General features: G+C 37.4%; 1 protein-coding gene across 1 annotated transcript in view; it reads left to right on the plus strand.

The window, feature by feature from the left end:
- The window catches only part of ALDH1A1 (aldehyde dehydrogenase 1 family member A1), a 54,205-nt gene that overhangs the window by 14,121 nt on the left and 18,920 nt on the right, over nucleotides 1–21,164 (plus strand). Inside the window, exons 2-7 of the mRNA XM_066257089.1 lie at nucleotides 104–208; nucleotides 9,582–9,722; nucleotides 11,596–11,725; nucleotides 14,167–14,228; nucleotides 15,644–15,772; nucleotides 17,218–17,331. Coding sequence (XP_066113186.1) covers nucleotides 104–208; nucleotides 9,582–9,722; nucleotides 11,596–11,725; nucleotides 14,167–14,228; nucleotides 15,644–15,772; nucleotides 17,218–17,331 — 681 coding nt within the window. The remainder of the gene's footprint in view (nucleotides 1–103; nucleotides 209–9,581; nucleotides 9,723–11,595; nucleotides 11,726–14,166; nucleotides 14,229–15,643; nucleotides 15,773–17,217; nucleotides 17,332–21,164) is intronic.

Here is a 21,164-nt window from a genome sequence, read left to right on the forward strand (position 1 = left end):
TTAGGCATCCTGCAATGCTTTCGTTTAATTTTTATTTAAAAAATTTCTCAAATTTGCTGCATATTTAAATGCCTGTTTGTCTACTTTCTCGCCCTCTGTGCAGATCTTCATAAACAATGAATGGCATAATTCAGTGAGTGGCAAGAAATTTCCTGTCTTTAATCCTGCTACCGAGGAGAAACTCTGCGAGGTAGAAGAGGGAGATAAGGTGAGTTTCCTAACATTAGTTACATTTCCTGGAAGGTTTTTTTGCTGCTTCTCATCATTCTGAGCCAGAAACTGCATTTCAAATTCGAGTACACACATCATGAAAATACGGATACTGGCTGTCTGGGAAATTTTCTCAGTATATAAAGAGCACTCAGTAGGCATACTTGTAGGCAGGTAATGATGATGAGTCTATACTTCTGAGTGTTGTGGGGTTTTTTTCATATTATTTTTTCTGGCTTGTTTTTCAATTGATATAGTCTCTAGATTTATTGTACCGATAGACTATATATGAAGTGAATAATCATATATGTTGAAAGCAGATAAATCCTTTATTTAGGTAAGATTGTTCTTTTTAAGTTGTAAAAAAGAACCAAAAGAACACTTACATATAGGACTTTTAGAATAATATATTTGCCAAGTTACTTTATTAAATTATTGAATTAATATTAATGAGTATCTTTAAAAATAAAATCTTAAAATAAATTGATTCATAAATTGAAAGTGTTGCTCTCTCACTAATAATACTAACAAAACAACTTTTATTTTGTGATTTTAAAGATGTCTAAATGCTGTTTTAATTTAATACTCAAAGCAACCCTATGGGGCAGGTACTCTTAGCCACTTTTATAAAGGATGATGTCATAACAGAATATAAAGATTGAGTAACTTACCCAAGATGACATTGCTAATAAATAATGAAATCAGCATTCAAATGCTTTCCTTTGATCCCAGAACTTGTGACTGGCAGGGCTACTGCCTTACCTTGTAATTATTATAAAAGTAAGATTGGGTGATATAAATACCCCGGAGAGTAAAGAGTAAAAGCCTTCAGAATTTTTATCTGAATACATGTGTTCAGCCTAATTTGAAATGATTTTCAGGTCTTAGGTTCCCCAGGTGTTATCAAGCTTTAAATCTCTGTCATGTAAGGTACAAAGAGGTAAAAATGTTTTGGGTTGTTTTTTTTTTCTTTTTGCTGCATGAAAATACTACTGGGAAATGAAGTCAGCAAGACTCCAGGGTAATATCATTCATGACACCAGGTTCAGTTCAATCACTGTTGTAATCACATGTTCCCGTCAAGTCTTGATTCTCTCATTTCCTTCTCCCCAATCAGTGAGATCACTAATCTCACTCACTGTATTAAAACCTGCAAACCTATTCCAAGATTGCCGTAGATCTCAGGGGCTCTTCTGTGCTTGGGATGGCCTGAATTCAGGTTATAGTATTTGCAGTACAAGTAAGACCCATGCCTTTAGGGGCAAGAGTGCAGAATTTAGCCAGAGAAATAAACAGCTTAAGAAGTAGAAGCAGAATAGAATGGAAACATATTTCACCTGCTTTCAGATTTCACTTTTTGTATATGCCAGAGTTCAGCCATGCATAAATACTTCAAGGGCTTTTCATTACCTCTGGAAAAAAGCAAACCCTGTTTATGGCCTCCATCCCAGCCTCCTCCCCCAACCTCCCTTCAATATAAGAATTCCAACTTCACCGTGTCCAGTATCATCCCGCAAACACTGCATGCTGGTCACTGCCTCTGTGCCACAACCGCTGACACAGTTCAAACCATCAACTGTAGTCAGACAACAGAAGTTCCACATTTGTATATACCTTGTTTGAGCATCTGTTTCTTTTCAGGCAAAATGAAGGGATGCTGTGCCCCATCCACCCCTCGAGTTTGGTTCAATTCTAGAGTAGGGCCTGAGAATATGTATTTCTGAAAATTTTCTGGGGATGCTGATATTGCCGGTTGGGGTATGGATGGGGAAATACCTTTAAGAACCAGACATTGTGGCCCTGGCCAGTTGGCTCAGTGATAGAGCATCAGCCTGGTGTGCAGGAGTCCCAGGTTCGATTCCCGGCCGGGCACACAGGAGAGGTGTCCATCTGCTTCTCCACCCCTCCCCTCTCCTTCCTCTCTGTCTCTCTCTTCCCCTCCCACAGCCAAGGCTCCCTTGGAGCAAAGTTGGCCTGGGTGCTGAGGATGGCTCTGTGGCCTCTGCCTCAGGCACTAGAGTGGCTCTGGTCACAACAGAGTGATGCCCCGGATGGGCAGAGCGTCGCCCCTGGTGGGCGTGCCAGGTGGATCCCGGTCGGGCGTATGTGGGAGTCTGTCTGACTGCCTCTCCGATTGTGGCTTCACAAAAATACAAAAAAAAAGAACCAGACATTGTATCTTCTCTCAGATATTACCATTTAATAAAGGGACATGGACAGTGACAGGTAAGAAGGTTGATGGTTGGAGAACTGTTCTGTGATAATCACTTTGCACCTCTAAGAAATGTCGTAAGATCAAATTCACAGAGAAATATTGATGACACCTGGCAACATGTTCCAGTAGCCAGTCTGCTAACAGCTGCCAGAAATTTCAAGCCAGTCTGTGAAAGAGTTAACCACCTTGATGTATGAAGATTATAAACCCAATGATCTTAGTCAAACTTGCTTATGCTCAGGGTGATTTCTGCCTTAGCTGTCTCTGAAATAATTATCCCATTTTTACTGATCCCCAAATAAAAAGGTTGAAAACCACTGTGAAATCTGTGTCCTGTGAGCCATTCCAAGAAGTAATAAAAATAAATTCTTTATATTCAACAAAGAGGAATAGTTTTTATCAGAGACAGTACTACATTACCTCAAATGTCTGTCTAGTTGCTTGAGTGGCTCTGTCAACCCTGGGGAGGTAGAAAAAGCAATAAAGGTCAAGGTGAGGGCACAGTCAAGCCCTCTGACAGCTGCCTACCCTTTCTCTCCAGAGGTGCAAGCATCACTCAGGAGGGAGACTGCAGAACTGTTTGCAGCTTGCAAGTAATAACAGGAAAAAATTCTTGATGCTTTAGCGCTGGGGCCTGGACATCTCACCTTGCCACTCACTGGCTTTTGGGTTGAGTTTCATCAGTGAAACAAACCTGAACCTGGAGTTCCAGCAGAAATCTTGTCAGGCAATCTGAGGTCTTCTTGGCATTGTTGGTGGGATTTATTTTCTTCCATCATGCATTGAGGGTGAGCTGATGATCATACCTGAAGCTTTAGAAATATTTGTCATTTATTTGCTTAGTGTTTATTGACATTACTCCTACACAGAGGAGAGCAGGAAAGCTTGCAGGTGTAGATCAAGGGCACTCATTCATATCCAGCAAAGCCTCACATCAGACCATAATACTAGTCACATTGGCTGGATACTTGACACTCAAGTTAAATTGTTTACGATAAAACATGCTCATGGTTGGCAACTGTTTGCTTAGCATCCAGCACTCTTGTCATCATATTCTTTTTTGAAATGATCTCCTAACATTTGTTTTTAGGTAATTATTGCTGTTCTCACAATTTTGGTGACAAAAGTATAGTAACTTCTAACATTGTTTAGTGAAAGATGAAAATCTAGTAAATTACATAGTCAGAGTAAACCCAGTATTCTGAAACCGACTCTTTAGATAATGAGCCAAGAGATTTTAAGTATTTAATTATGAGTAGACTGGAACTCACAATAGGCTATAAACAGCCATTCAATCGTATTATAAAGAAAAGAGGAGGGACAAGAACAAACGGAGGTTGCAAAGCAAAGTTTAGATGTGGGTGGGAACTGTTTTCTTTTCACTTCAGTGGCTCTTTTAGGCCATTGACTAATCCTGAAAACTGCTTATTTTTTATTTTATTTTTTTTAGGTGAGAGGAGGGGAAATAGTGAGGCATATTCCCATATGTGCCCAACCAGGATCCACCTGGCAACCCCACCTGGGGCCCATGCTCAAGTACTGAGCTAATTTTAGCACCTGAGGCTGACTTTGGGACCCACCGACCCATTCTCAGTGCCCGGGTGACATTCGCACTAATGAAGCCACTGACTGTGGGAGGGAAAGAAAGAGAGAAGAGGGAGAGGGAAAAGAAGAGAAGCAGATGGTTACTTCTCCTGTGTGCCTGAGTGGGAATCGAACCTGGGACATCCATATGCCGGGCCATTGCTCTATCCACTGACCCATTAGCCAGGGCCAAAAACTGCTTTTACTACTAAAGCATGACAAGTAACAAATAATTGCTGGGGATAAAAGTAAATGTCCATTAAAATAAGTTCCTATGACAGGTGTAAAAGTGAAACTGATCTAATAACTTTTCTACAAATGTGAATGAATTTCATGCGGAAATGCATAGCCCAAGAGTGACAGAAAAGCGTAGTCTGTGCTTACAAGTCATGGGATAGTCCATCATCATTTGAGTTCTCTTTATATATTCCGCTTTGGTCCCTTACTTCAAAAAAAAAAAGCAACATTTTAAACTCTACGCAGTAAAAGTGTTATTGATGGTAACATATCTGACAATGTACTAAACTGTGTTCTGGTTAATTCAAAAATTATGACCTTAGAAAATGTTAGCTCTAGAATAAAAATCCAAGAAATATTAGTCCTAGAATTAAAGAACACCCTTATACCTAATAGTTTTGATTAATGTAAAAGTTTTATTTTAGAATTAAATCAACTATAATATGATTTATTGTTTAAATATCAACATAAGCAAATTATTTATATAAGGAGCATCCTTATTTTAAAAAATCAATGTAACATGAAAAGTTTATAAAATAAGTAACAAATTATTTAATATTTATTAACTGCCAATTGTTGGCACAGAACAGTAAGAAATGATATAGCTTATAATACAGATAGAAATAAATAGTCACTGAAAAAGAGATCATTATCAGCATGGTTTTACAAAGCTATAAAATTGGATTTTGCAGTCAGAGATGGGGTGAAATTTTGGCTGATGGATTTCACGCCGTATTTCACATCTTATAAAAAACAAGGTCCATGATGCTTAACTATAGTAGTAATTGTGAGCTTATAAAGAGTTTAGCTTAGTGTCAGGAGCCCAGTAGACCCTTTACTGGTAGCTATTATGAAGCTCTCAAGGGTTTAGGTAGGTTGTGATTGTTCAGCTGAAGTCTTAAAGACTATATAGGACTTTGAAAGTAAAAGGGGTATGCTAGTAAAATGTTTTAGGCAGGGAAAGTCACAAAAGTAATGGTGAGGAGTGGGCCAGATCGAGTAGAAAAATGTGAACATAAAAGTTTGAGTAGGCCCTGGCCGGTTGGCTCAGCGGTAGAGCGTCGGCCTGGCCTGCGGGGGACCCGGGTTCGATTCCCGGCCAGGGCACATAGGAGAAGCGCCCATTTGCTTCTCCACCCCCACCCCCCCCCTTCCTCTCTGTCTCTCTCTTCCTCTCCCGCAGCCAAGGCTCCATTGGAGCAAAGATGGCCCGGGCACTGGGGATGGCTCCTTGACCTCTGCCCCAGGCGATAGAGTGGCTCTGGTCACAGCAGAGCGATGCCCCAGAGGGGCAGAGCATCGCCCCCTGGTGGGCAGAGTGTCGCCCCTGGTGGGCGTGCCTGGTGGATCCCGGTTGGGCGCATGCAGGAGTCTGTCTGACTGTCTATCCCCGTTTCCAGCTTCAGAAAAATACAAAAAAAAAAAAAAAGTTTGAGTAGATAAGATGGGGCTCAAAATGTTGGGTCTTGAACATCAGAAAGAGGAGTATGGCCTTACCATTGTAGGCAAGAGGGGCAGTTGCAACTATGTGAAAGGGAAAAATAAAAATATTTGCAAAAGACAAGACCATTTGGAAAGAGAAGAGAATGAATGGTCATGGTGAGGCTGGCAACAATATGAGCTAATCACAGTCCACAATAATGCAAGGTAGTGAAAACTGAAAGGAGGGGTTAAAGTACACCAGAACTGCTGAGAGTTATTTTAAGGTTGTTTTGATTGCTACAACTACAATAGCAATTGCTACCATTTAATGAACACCTACCATAATGTCTGTCTTTCAGAAAATACATTTCAAGTGTTACCTTATTTAATACTCAAAACAACTCTGTGAGGTAACTTATCCCTATTTCAAAGACAAGAAAAACTGAAGCTTAGAGACATCACATCACAATACATTTCATTTCTGAATATTTTTTACATTTTGCAATATATTGGAATGCTTATTTTGTTATATATTTCTCCCAAGCTATTGGAATTTTCAAAAGGGTAATCTTTACATCAGTATTTTATTCTTAGCAGTCTGATGACAAGAATGGTACAGATGGATAATTTAGCAGATCTTTAGATGTATGTATAGATGGATGGATGGATGGATGGATGGATGACTCAAAATTTACAAAGCTAATATGTACAAAATTCTCACCTGGGTTTTTTTGTTTTAAAGCTATATAGTAACTACCATTATTCTATTTCTGTGCCTACAAGATAAAATATAATATATAGGAAAAGTAGTAACATGATTCAAAAAACATGGACAAAATAACATCTTTATTTAAAGCAGCATTCTCCAGGGATGTATTTTCCATATGGCAGAATTACTTGTCTTAAAACTAGTTTTTCCATATCCTGTGAGAGGCCAGAATGCCTATGATAAACCATATTTGGCAAAGTCTGATCGCAGAGCACTGAGCAGAAGGATCCAAATGAAAACTGTGTCACACAGACCTGTTTAAACACATCACAGCATATATTTTATAAGCTGTGGTATCCACGTATCATGCTGGCAATTTCATATTCTTGTGGTTTGCTTTTTTAGTTTTTCTAACACTGTTCTCCAAATACAACTTGGAAGAGGTCAGAACCTATGGCATAAAACAATGTCTAGATATAAGCAATCATTGTGATTAACTGAATGCCCCAAATATGACAGTGTATGTTTCTCAGGAGAGGCAAGTAGTTATGCATATGTTTTATTGTATATGCTCATCATTATCTTAGGTTAGACAGTAACATATACAACTGTATGATGTATTATAGTGAAAGAATGTTTGTTTGCAGTCTGTAAATATCATCACTTATTCAGACCAGTTTACATTTCTAAAATTTTTCTCTCACCCCAGATCAAGTTAGTGTGGGTGATAAATACCATAAAAATAGTTTATTTGTTTGTATTTTAATTTGCAAACTTGTCATTTTAGGATTTCTTCATTGAATATAGCCTAAGTCAGTGGATATTAATTTGAAGTTCATGCCTTTCAAAGGGTTGATGCCATCCTTGAATGAGATTTAGTTTCATTGTGGACAACTTAAAAAATATCAAATAATTTTCCTCCTCAGATTCTCAAAGGAAATTGTTTCCTGCAGAAAGTTGTAACCACCTGGCCTGAAATGTAGTCATGATTATGGAGCTTATGGAGCTCCATGTAGTGGCCCATCATTAAAAAGAAAGATTTATGCCTGACCAGGCAGTGGTGCAGTGGATAGAGTGTCAGACTGGGGTGCGGAGGACCCAGGTTTGAGACCCTGAGGTCACTAGCTTGAGCGTGGGCTCACCAGCTTGAGCCCACGGTTGCTGGCTTGAGCAAGGGGTCCCTCCGACTGCTGTAGCCCCCCAGTCAAGGCACATATGAGAAAGCAGTCAATGAACAACTAAGGTGATGCAACAAAGAATTGATGCTTCTCACCTCTCTCCCTTCCGGTCTGGTCTGTCCTTATCTGTCCCTCTCTCTGTTTCTTACACACACACACACACACACACACACACACACACACACACACAAAATGATCTATGTTTGTATAGGGGGGAACATGAAGTAGTAATGGCAGAGGTGGTGACTTTTGTAGTGTGTATATTCTGTAGGAGCTCAGAAGAGGTCTAAACCAGAATCATTAGGGAATGGACTGGCCAGGGAAAGTATAAATTGAAGTGGACTAGAAAAGAATAGGAAAAAGAACATACTTCAAGGCAACAGGAGTGAAGGCAAGGAGGCTAGCCTGAGTGTAGCATTACTTGATTATTTAGTAATGCAATTTTAAAATTATAAGCAGTAGCTTGTTAAAAATAAAAATGACTTTTTTACCTAGTTAGGGATTGAAAAGGATAATGTTGTACCCAGTTGGGAAATGAGAGGTTGTCACATACCAATCCTCCTCCATGTCAGTTTCACTACCTGTATTTCTATATGCCTTTTTTCCACTGCACAGAGGAATGAGCAATGTGTTTATAAGGTTTTCTCTTTAATGGCAAAACCAAGTTCTTATTCACCCTTCAATAAGTGCTTTATGAGAGAGTGCACAAGGTATAGGCCACCAGAGATTTAAAAAGATAGTCATTATTTTATTTATTTATTTTTTACAGAGACAGAGAGAGAGTTAGAGAGAGGGATAGATAGGGACAGACAGACAGGAACAGAGAGAGATGAAAAGCATCAATCATTAGTTTTTCGTTGCGACACCTTAGTTGTTCATTGATTGCTTTCTCATATGTGCCTTGACCATGGCATTCAGCAGGCCGAGTAACCCCTTGCTTGAGCCAGTGACCTTGGGTCCAAGCTGGTGAGCTCTTTGCTCAAGCCAGATGAGCCTGCGCTAAAGCTGGCGACCTCGGGGTCTTGAACAGGGGTCTTCTGCATCCCAGTCAGACTGCTCTGTCTACTGCGCCACCACCTGGTCAGGCTCCTAGTCGCTATTTTAGATCTTGTGCTTTCCCCGCAGTTCTTAGGAACTGAGTCACCAAAGCACTATAATGCTGTGGCCAAGAGTAAAGGCTCTGCAGCCACACTGGCTCCATTTAAAACTCAGTTTGGCCACTTTCAGGTATTGATTTTGAGCAAATCTCCTATATTTGCTTCACTTTCTTCATCTGTAAAATGGGGAATAGGCCCTGGCCAGTTGGTTCAGCGGTAGAGCATTGGCCCAGCCTGTGGAAGTCCTGGGTTCGATTCCCGGCCAGGGCACACAGGAGAAGCGTCCATCTGCTTCTCTACCCTTTCCCCTCTCCTTTCTCTCCATCTCTCTCTTCCCCTCCCACAGCCAAGGCTCCATTGGAATAAAGTTGGCCCAGGCACTGAGGGTGGCTCTATGGCCTCCACCTCAGGCAGAGCAATGCCCCAGAGGGGCTGAGCATCGCCCTTTGGTGGGCATGCCAGGTGGATCCCGATCTGGTGCATGCGGGAGTCTGTCTGTCACCCCCCTTTCACCCCACCACCCACTTCTCACTTTGGAAAAATAAAAAAAATATATAAATGATAATAAATAAAATAAAATGGGGAATATATTTGTCTCAAAATTATTGAGCGTGAAATGAGTCAATAAGTATGAAGTAATTAGAAATTTACTTGACATATGGCAAGTACCCAGATAATAGCAATTATCAAAATATAATATTTTTATCCTAGGAAATCAAGTATGTACTATGTGTGGGACTTGTCATTCTAAAGATTAGGCAACAGGTGTGATTTCAATGTACAGTACCTGAGTTGATTCAAGGTGCTAGACTTTGGGCTTAAGAAGACAGAGCCTGCTTATAGGAGACACTATCGTCTTCTATAGGGTTATTGCCACTAGATTTGGTAATATGTTGAACCTACTGATTTGAATTGCTTTTGGCTTGCAGGAGGATGTTAACAAAGCAGTGAAGGCTGCACGACAGGCTTTTCAGATTGGCTCTCCATGGCGTACAATGGATGCTTCAGAGAGGGGACGGCTGCTATATAAGTTGGCTGATTTAGTTGAACGAGATCGTCTGTTGCTGGCAGTGAGTATGAACTAAATACTGGGCAGGTAGTGAGATCTCTAGAAATCATTCATTGTTCAGATTTTGCATTGTTTTAATTTTAGGGATCACTACTTGCTCTTTACAAAGAAACCAGAAACTTCATTTATCAGATCTCTTATAGGAACATTACCATTGAGTTTATTCTTAGATAATAATCGGCACTCTGATTCTGGATATTGTTAACTTCTACTCCCAGAATAGACTCTACAGTCTAAACTTTGGCAAACCCTGAGTTAAACCAAGTTAAACACATTTCTTTCCTTTACTCTGGAATTTCTCAGAGTGATTAACAAGGTAACAGGCTGTGTTAATATCCTAGAATAATATATTGAATTTCTCTTAAGTTACTTGACCACAGATCTCTTTGAGTAGAAAATCTCATATTGTTTTTTAAAGGTACGCAGAATATTTCTCTAAAATAAATCCTAAATTTTTCTTAATTTAGCCTTCTAAGACACTTAACAAATGGCGACGTTTCCCCTTCCTAAAATGAATATGTTTACAATGGTCTTGTTTAAATTATACTTTTTTTAACAGGTGAAAAGGTAAAGAATAAAAATATCAAATTATTTATATATTTGTAAAAATTATGTTTTTCTGTATACTGCTTTTTAAAAAATAATCTTAGCAGTTATATGAGTCAGCATATAAAATGACTAGGGAGATTATTTCCTTGCTTTCTTCTCAATTGGTATTACAGTGAAGTCAATTTAACACAAACCAATACCAAGATCAGGTTGCAGAGTAAAATTTTATTACTTTTAGAATTCTAAATTGGCAGTAACAAAGAGGCCTACGTTAAAAAAATTCAACATTAGAAGTTAATGTTTCTCAAAAGACCATTTATTACTGAAAGATTCAAAGTAGACTATGAAATGAGAAGCTATATATGATGAAACTACATTAACCAAAATGTCCTGTAGGAAGAAAGCAGAATTTGCCAAAAGTTGTCTTCTCTTATTTATCTGATCTGTGGATTACAGAGTGTTGACTGCCTTCATCAGCATAAGCTCCTAAGGAGGAAAAAAAGAACAGACATACAAAAATCACATTTGATTAAGTTTTGAGATTGCATGTAGTATAAGGTAGAGACAGAGGATTGTCGAATGGGGAGGAATAGCTTTAATAGTTTATGGCTTGTACATTCCTGCCCCAGAGAACACTAGGTTCCGAAGAGCTCATTAAAGCTCTGCTTAAGAAAGGAAGGAAAAGAGAGGTCATATTATAATTGTTAGGGCACTAGGCTAGATGATGTTGAACCTCACTGCCTGATCATTCAAACAATAATTATGATAATAGTGGAAAAACTGAGAATTTTATAGTTAAATATTCTGCTTAAGAAACTCATAGATGAAAGACCCAGGAATCATTTAATTTTGTGTGAATTAATTGCTTCTATCTAGATGAAATGCAAAGTTAAAAATAATTATTGATAGTCATTGACACTAAATTGTCACCCACATTTGTATTATACAAGTAAAATCTTGTTGGAACCCTGAACTGTCTTAAAGAGACTAGGTCCTCCTCTCACTAGCTGTGCGTATATCAAATTGTGACCACTTACTAGAGAGTTGGTGAGTCGGAGGACATTCACAATGAAATAGAAGAAGCGTTGGGTTTAGAGAACAGAATCTAACTAACTTTCCTAACCCAATCTTGCTATGTTACCTTAAGCAAATCTAAGCAAGTCATTTTAACTCCTGTTTCAGTCTCCTTTTTAAGAAAAGGAGGTTAGACAAGATGACTTCTATAGCCAAAATTTTCTAGCACATCATTATTCAGAAAATTTAACTATATATTTTTAATTTAAAAAATTAAAGAAGTGTAGATTTAAGTGTGATCTCTTTTTCAGACATTGGAATCAATGAATGGTGGAAAACTATTTTCCAATTCATATCTGATGGACTTAGGAGGCTGCATAAAGACATTACGCTATTGCGCAGGGTGGGCTGACAAGATCCAGGGCCGTACAATGCCTATTGGTGAGTAGCTTTGAGAAACTGCTGGGGTGGGGGTAGCAGTGAGGAGATATCTGTAGAACTGAATAATTTCAAACACTCCCTTTTAAAGATGTCAACCAAATAAGGAAAATTTATTGTCTTCTTGACTTTGAGACAATGCAGTTCTAAATCTGGAAGTTTGGCGAAGATTCATCAACTGGCTTTCTTTTTCTTTTTTTTTTTTTTTTTTCCTGAACTGAGAAGCAGAGAGGCAGAGAGACAGACTCCCTCATGCGCCTGACCAGGATCCACTTGGAAAGTCCACTAGGGGGCGATGCTCTGCCCATCTGGGCCATTGCTCCATTGCAAATGAAGCCATTCTAGCAGCTGAGGTAGAGGCCAGGGAGCTGTTTCTAGGACCAACTTTGCTCCAATGGAGCCTTGACTGCAGGAGGTGAAGAGAGAGATAGAGAGAAAAAAGAGGGGTAAGGGTGGAAAAGCAGATGGGTTCTTCTGTGTGCCCTGGCCTAGAATTGAACTCAGAACATCCACATGCTGGTCCAACGCTCTACCACTAAGCCAACTGGCCAGGGCCTTCATCAACTGGCTTTTAAAATTGTTTCAACATAATGATACATCAGATAACACTAGGTATTTTAGAATATATTAAAGTGAGTAAATTCTTATGCCTGAATTACTGTCTTAAACCAATTTTCTCACTAAGGGCCCAAACTTTTCAAAGCTGACCTCTGAAATTAGTTATGTGGGTTTTATTCCAATAGTAGTATTTATATTTATATCCTTTCTAAATTGTAATTATTTAAGCTACTTTGCATGTTCCAATAGTCAGTTATGGTCACCTGTGCCTGGTTTCACTCAGTATAGTTACACCAGGTTAATTAAACAAACTAATTCACATTAATTTGTTTAAAGTCACTTCAAAGCAAAATGGGATTGTGTTTATAGCTCAATTTAAGAATTTATATGAGTGAATGATTATGTTTGTGTTTTAGTATTTTAGTAGAGTATACAAAAGCATAATTTTGGAAAACATTATTGGTTGAATTTGATTCATATAACCTTGCTTACTGTAGAAATACTGTACCTTCCAAGATGGCCCTGGTAGGCATTTCCAATATAGTTAGACCATCCAGAAGATTAGAAGTGATGGCAAGGAACCTAAAAGGGAAGAGTGAGACCGTGAGAATACTAACAGAGGTGGCTATTTTAGAAACTTTTACTTAACCCTTTGACAAAATGGGAGAAGCCATTTAAAATACCAATAGAGCCTGACCAGGTGGTGGCACAGTGGATAGAGTGTCAGACTGGGATGCGGAAGGACCTAGGTTCGAGACCCCGAGGTCACCAGCTTGAGTGTGGGCTCATCAGGCTTGAGCAAAAAGCTCACCAGCTTGGGCCCAAGGTCGCTGGCTTGAGCAAGGGGTTACTCAGTCTGCTAAAGGCCTGCGGTCAAGGCACATATGAGAAAGCAATCAATGAACAACTAAGGTGTTGCAATGAAAAACTGATGATTGATGCTTCTCATCTCTCTCTTTTCCTGTCTATTCCTCTCTCTGTGTCCCTGTAAAATAAATAAAAAAATAAAATACCAATAGATTTTTTTTTCCTTTTCCTTATGTTTTTTTTTTGTTTTGTTTGTTTGTTTGGTTGGTTGGTTTTTTTATTTTTTTTAAGAGAGAGAGAGACAGGAAGGGAAAGAGATGAGAAGTATCAACTCATAGTTGTGTCAGTTTTGTTGTTTATTGATTGCTTCTCATACGTGTCTTGAAAGAATTCAGAGTACAGTATAACCTCAGGATGATGACATCAAATTTTGAGGCATATGAATCAGTCAAATACAGATTGAAAAGAAATGTCTATTACTTCTGGCACTTTTTTCATGGATTAAAAGAGTTTGATTTTATTGTTTAGTATGTAAATAAATGAATGAATGAATGAATGAAAATAAATAAATAAAAGGACATTTTACAATATGCCAGTAAAAAAAGCTATAACTCATAAAAAGATACATATTTTTTTAATTTTTCTACTTTTCAATTTTACTGTTGTTTAAATTATATTACTCAAACAAATTTCCATCATTACTGATAGAACGTAGAGCTTCCTGATCAGAACTTTTAATGTTTTCTTAGTCACACACCTTTTACTTCCTTTCTCATGAAAGAAAGGGAACTTTGAGAATAAAGGTAATTCAGGAAACAACCCTCCCATTTATTGAAAAAATTAAATATTTTTCAGGTCTTTCCCAATTTTGAATTTTGGCTTTGGTATAATTCAGTTTTATGATTCTTATCATTCTAAATTACTATTTAAGAGCTCAAATTTTTATTTTGTAAATAGTTGGAGATATCTTCCTTTTTTGTTAATGTTGTCTATAACTTCCTCCCACATCAGCCCAAAGCTACCATTTCATAAATGTCAATCACATTTGTCTATAAATGAGTATGTGTTTTATTTTCCAGATGGAGATTTTTTTAGTTATACAAGACATGAGCCTATTGGTGTGTGTGGCCAAATCATTCCTGTAAGTTGAGCTTCTATATAATTTTCAATCTTAAAAAGAAAATGAGCTCTAATTCTATATCATTTGGTAATGAGGCTCTCCCTGCACAAATGGATGCTTAGCTATTTGCTGTATGTGGGACAAATGTAATAACTGTTAAATTTATGTCTCCCTGAGACTGAACTCCTTGGCTATGAATTAGATAGTACAGAAACTTATCTACATCCTATATATCCCTTGAGTGTGTTTCAGTATTACAGCATCAATAAATCTTGACCTTTTACTCTATGGTTTGTTTTTAAAATGCTGTATTACATATTCTTTATGAAATTCTGTTTTTAAAAAGCAGTATTACACACTCTTTTCACAACCTGAGTGTATGTTTTAAATTGAAATGGATGAAACTGTTGGATCACTGTATAGAAAATATCCTTACTTTAGATGAGAGGCTTTGACACTTCAAATTCCTCATAGAGCAGATAGTATTTTTAAGCAGAATGGTAAAGATTTTCTTTTAAGTTCAACAAATAGGAAACTATCTAAATAATTTCAGTTTAACTGCAATACTTTTTAATTCAACCAGGCCAAATAAAAAGATGGTAAAGTGTTCTCAAGTTCTTAGATGAGGAAGTAGCAATGAGTTATTTTCTGCTCTAATAACATAGATTATATATTTTTTTGAATGAAATTTCTTATTAGTTAAAAAATTCCAATAAAATCCATAAAAATTACACAATCCCAAATACAAATATTAGCTAATATTTACTGCCTACCTATGGTGAACCAGTCAGTCATTGTCTTAAGTATCATACTTGGCCCACTTTCTCCATGAATTCCCAGGACAGTTTTCAGAGGTAGAATAGACTTTTATCAACATGTATAGATGATGAACCCATGCAAGATCATGGAACTTGTCTGAATTTACATGGTTCTTGGTGGTTAATCTGAGATTTGAACTAAGCTCTCAGTCTTCAGACCCTAGACTTCTTTGTCTTTAATACAATATTTGTCTTACAAATAAATGCTACTAAATAATATTATTGGGTCAATAGCCACAATGAATGATCTACATTTAGAGAAGGAGGATAATCACATTTTTTAAACACTTAGAGATAACTTATATTATGCTTAATAGTAAGGCTTGAATTTCAAATCACACAGTGATCCCCCCCCCCCAGTTAGAAAAGCTCAATAGAACAGCAGTTAATAATACCTCGTGACTCCCTCCTGTTCCTCCTCTGTGTGTAGTTTCTTTGGAACTTCTTAGCATTTATGAGTTGCTTTTAGCAATGAATTTAATTAGAGTACTCCAGATGATTAAACAAAATACTGCAATTATTATTTAACGTCTACAGGAAGTATATCATGTAGAAGTTAGGTGAGTGAATGTGACTTACAGCAATACAAAGACTCTCTTGTTACCCATTGCTTCCTAGTGGAATTTCCCGTTGGTTATGTTCATTTGGAAGATAGGGCCTGCCCTTAGCTGTGGAAACACAGTGGTTGTCAAACCAGCTGAGCAAACTCCTCTCACTGCTCTTCACGTGGCATCTTTAATAAAAGAGGTAAGTTTCCTAAACCAAAATACACACAAACCTCAGGAGTCCTACTTTACAATGGAAAGACCTCATTTGCTTCTACTGTAAACTACATTACCTGCCAATGGCTCCTGTCCAGTTGTGCAGACACATTTAGCATGGCCACCAGCTGGGATCTCTGCTGGCAGTCAACCCAAAAGAACTACTAAATGGAGCCAAGAAACCAGACTTAAAGGCGTTATGTCAGGCACCTCATGATCACATTTTTGTTTCTTTAGCCCTACTATCATGAATTCATGTTAAATTGATATAATTTTTTTCAAATGTTGAAATGGCCTGGATTTTCTGCAACTTTGTTTAAACTAGTCCATCTGAAGGTTGGAGGCTCCTGTGACAATAGCTTGCTTGTAATATTGGGCCACATTGTATTTAAATTCATATACTCATGAACAGATATGTTGATACTCTCTTTTTCAGTTGTAGTATCTTCTAAATGTACCTTCTTAGTCACAAGAAATATAAATTTAGGAATACTGAACCTGTATTTTAAGAATATTTTAAGAAGTCAAAAGAGAAGGCAGACTATTGGTTGCCAGAAAGCAGATGGTTAGGGTACTGAGTGAAAAAAAAGGTAAAGGGATTAAGAAGTCCAGATTAGTAGTTATAAAATAATCATAGGCATGTAAAGTATAGCATAGAAAATATAGTCAACAGTATTGGTGCCACCTGGGTCCTGAAAATATCAGCAGTTTGTAAGGCACATGGTTGTCTAACCACTATACTGTACACCTGAAGCTAATATAAAATGATAGTGAATGTAAACTGTAATTTAAAAATATATTTTTTTTAAAAAGAGGCATTTTAATGCAAATAAGATGAAATTTTAATGTGCCCATGTTATTTGCTACACCGTCTTCTACCTGATAATTCTTGAACTAGGAATAAAATCAATCTATGAAACTTAATCATGAGTGGATGATGGTTGTTAGCTAACATCTAACATGGTACTGTTTAAATAATGCCAATGGGAATTTACTACCCAGTTAGTATGCCCTGAAGAGTCAACAGCTAGAAACTAAAATGGGGTATCCCTTTAGCTTCTTATTTTTGTTTTCCCTCCACATAATTTACCAAACACTTCTATACATACTCTCCTTTTGTACTATCATTATGCCGTTTGAGATAACCATCACTGGAGCAGTGGTCTATAAAAGTCACATATGGACTGACTAAAAAAAGTGGTCCCTCAATAGGAAAATAGGCCCTTGAGGCTATTTTCAGTGGACTAACAAATGAAATAATAATAGTAATAATAATAAAACCATTTAATTGAGTCTTTTTTTGGATTAGAAACTCACAAGGTTAACCTAAAGTAGTAGCTTTGATTTCATGTTCTCCTCTTTTTCTTTTTCTTTTTTTTCATGGATTTAAATTCTCACTTCTATCAAACTATTTTACTTTGTATCTTTTAGGCAGGGTTTCCTCCTGGAGTAGTGAATATTGTCCCTGGTTATGGGCCAACTGCAGGGGCCGCCATTTCTTCTCACATGGATGTTGACAAAGTGGCCTTCACCGGATCGACAGAGGTAACATTGCTTACTTAGCCGGTAATGAAGATGTCTGCCTCTCCCCCTGTCAGAAGTGTGTTATATGTAACTGTTTTTAAGCCGACATTTCCTTAAAACAAAAGTTCTTTTTAATGATTTGTTCCTCATTCTAACCTTCAACCATGTTTATAGAACATAAGCAGATGGAGTTGAGATGAAACAAAATACCTCTCACCAGCTCAGAAGGACAGAAGGACTGGATGAGAAATATGACCAATAGACCTTGTTGTGTGATTAGGTACAGTTTACAATAGAAAATAGAAATTAGGCTACAATGATTTGTATGAATAAATGTAATTTTATCCTGTACATAATATAACTTAAATAGCTGAGCCTCATTCCTAGCTCCTTATTTGGGGCCCTCTCATCTACGAACATCCTGAAAGGCCAGCAGCTCAGCTTGCCCAGATATTACTGCTGGCCCAGCCTTACTTTTCTGCTTTTCTGGCTCCAGCTGGGCATTCTAGAAGGTTAAAGAACAGGGCCCCAGCCATGGGCACCACAAGGAGAGGCAGGAGGAGAGAAAAGGAGTTCCCCCTGGAAGGCAGAGTTTGAGAGAATGGATTCCCACCTAACTGAGATGATTATCTATTGCAGACAAAATAAAGAGATGAAATCATACTGTATGAAGCAAAAAAATAAAATTAACTAAATCTCTTAAGTCATTTTTATTAGATTTTTAATGCAAAATGTAATGCATGCCTCTTACAGGTATACAGTACTGAGGAAGAAGAGTGAGAATAACTTCTTGTAAAGCTGCTGACACAAATAAAAAATGAGGCAGGATAAGGACGTGATAAGATGCAGAGCTGTGCATGCAGGGCTGTGCGGGGTTCCCAGGAAGGAGGAACGATGTCTGAATGGGTGCCAGGATTTACCCTGGGTTTTGAAGAATAGTTAATTTTTTAACTTCCTGAAGATTAAGAGACAGAAACATCCTAGATAGAGAGAAAAAACTAATAAGATTACTTTATCCAATTAGCCACTCCAGTATAAAGTAATGTTTACTTAGAGAACTAAAATGATGGAGAATCAAATTTTTTTTTCTTGATTATTTCAAAAGTAGGTATATAAACACATTTTCTCATCTGCATATATAGAGTAGAAAAGGTTTGCATTCTGTAAATCCTTAACTGAGGTATGGGAAAGCCAGTCCTACATTCGGAATTCTGTGGGAAAAAAAAAGTTGGGGATATTCAAGGAATAGCAACAAATTAAAAAATGGTGAAGCCATAGGTTGAAATCATAGTGGGGGGTAAAGGCAGGAAGGCAGTAATTCCTCAGCCCAGCATTCTAGACCATCCTCAGTAGGACCTTCATGCCCATATTCAGCTCTAGATTTCATGCCTGCTCTTTTCTCCAGTTCATCTGGGTCAGAGCTGCTGTTCCCTGATCCCATCTCCAGCCTCACAACCTGTTTGTCTTGGCTCATCCCTGAGCCTCTGTAGCAGTCCGGGGCACTTTACCTACCAACAAAGAAACCTCGGGATTAGAAGACCAAGAAACAGCCAGGTTCAAATTCTGACTCTACCCTTCTTAGCAGTATGCTTTCTAAAAGTTAAGTAGTACTGAATAAAATCAAATGAGCTAATGAGTGTAGTACATCTAGTCATTTAGCACCCTATTGAGTACTCAATAAATGGCACAGTTATGTGTGCTCTCTACTATTTTCTATTTGCTTCTTCTTTCCTTTATACTTTTATTTCTCCCATTGGTTTAGAAGCTGTGGGAGAAGAGGTCATCACTTCCTGATCCTTCCATGTCTCTTTCCATTCCTTCAGGTCTTTGCTCATAAGTGATCACAATCAACTATAATATGATTCCCACCTCATGTTACCTTTCTGGCTTTCTCTGCAGTCTCAGAAGCATCCTGAATTTTAAAACTCCTCATCTGTGTTCCTATTATCCATGATATGTAATTATAACAGTACATGCTCACTGCTTTCTTATATACTCTCTTCTTGGCTGACTATCCTCAAAGAATATCTTATTCATTGTTATCTCCAGAAAGCAGCACAGTAACTAGTTCTAAATAAGTATCCAAAAAAATTAAATTAAAGCCCTGTCCAGGTAGCTAAGTTGGTTAGAGCATTGTTCCAATATGCCAAGGTTCTGGGTTCAATCCCCAGTCCAAGCATATACATGAACCAACCATTGAATGCATAAATAAGTGGAACAACAAATTAATGTTTCTTTCTCTCTCTCCCCCAATCAATAAATAAAATTTTAAAAAGTAGTTTATCAGGTTAGGCTGACTAAGATAATTTTTGAAACTACACAGGAAAATCAACTTTTCTGAGTTCTTTTAGCTTTAGGTTTGTTACCTGGCAGATAAGGAAATTGCCAAATGCTGTAAAAGAAACAAACTACATTTCTTGTGGTCATTGTAGCAATGCACCCTATTCTAAAAATACTTCTGGGAAGGTATGAATTTTAATGTCTCATTAGATTCATTTAAAACAGAATCCAGTCCACATTGTACAGGATATAATAAGCTAAAACATATTCATGAACATTTGCTACTTCTGTCCCACATGGCAATGCCACAATTTCATACTATTTACCATAATGACAAATACTATTTACCATAATCTTAATCATTCTCATCTTTTCTTTATTGCAGACCTTTTTGGGAAAAATGATGAACCTTTATTTTTTTCCAGTTAAGGAAAAAGTATTATAGGACAAAAATTAATGTTTCCTGGTTTTGACTTTAGCTATACTTTGGGGAAAACTCAAGTAAATCTATTTATTTGCCATCTGACCTGGCACTAAGTAAAATTGTAACCTTTCTACTTCACTCATACTTCTAACCATTCATCATACTCGTCCTTTTGACACTTATAACTTTTAGAAAAATGCCCCTGATCCTTAATCGTTCCCAAAACAAAAGTTATCTACTTTCATAAAGTTTCTCCAGGAAGCCTTTCTAAATGGAAAAAAAGGGGGGGAACAAAAAAATAAAAAAGATATAGAAAGAATTTATATCAAATTCAAAAAGCAAACAGCAAGGAATATTATCTAGGAAACAGAAAACACTTAATTGCCCTAAGTGAAAATTCAGTTGTTTAAAGTGATCATTAGAAGTTTATGGTAGAAGAAAATGGGATACAGGAGAAATTTTAGGCAGGGTTTCTCCACTGCAAGTCTAGTTTTAGTTTACTTTTAAAATTCATCTTAGGGGTTTCACTTAGTCCCATAGCATCTTAATTGAGATAAAAACATTAGCAGCTTAATTAGTGTTCTACTCTATAAAGTAGTCAGTTCAAAACCCACATAAAATTGAGGCCTGACCTGTGGTGATGCAGTGGATCAAGTGTCGACCTGGAATGCTGAGGTCGCTGGTTCAAAACCCTGGGCTTGCCTGGTCAAAGCTCATATGAGAGTTGATGCTTCCTGCTCCTCCTCCCTTCTCTCTCATTCTCTCTTCTCTAAAATGAATAAATAAATAAATAAGTGCAAAAACCACATAAAATTTAAACATATATTCAATAAGCATCTACTTATCCTTTGTTCACTTGGATAGAAAGTTTTTATTAAAATCTGATGTGTCAGAAAGAAAAAAAAATGCAGAGAATAAAAGAATCAAGCCAAAATGAACCATCACTTTAAAAAATGCAAAGATCATTTTAGAGCATGAAGACTTTAATAAAAAGTAAATAACAGTGGTTATAAAACAGGCCAGGTTTCAGAGATGGGAAATAAAAAGAAGTACAGAAAATAATCTTGATGGGAAGTGATCCACAAAATAAAAAAAGAAAGAAAACAATGTCTTTCTCTGCAGAGAGGTAACTACAATTAAAGAAAAAACC

The sequence above is a fragment of the Saccopteryx bilineata genome, chromosome 2 (genome assembly GCF_036850765.1).
Source record: "Saccopteryx bilineata isolate mSacBil1 chromosome 2, mSacBil1_pri_phased_curated, whole genome shotgun sequence".
NCBI classification, from domain to species: domain Eukaryota; kingdom Metazoa; phylum Chordata; class Mammalia; order Chiroptera; family Emballonuridae; genus Saccopteryx; species Saccopteryx bilineata.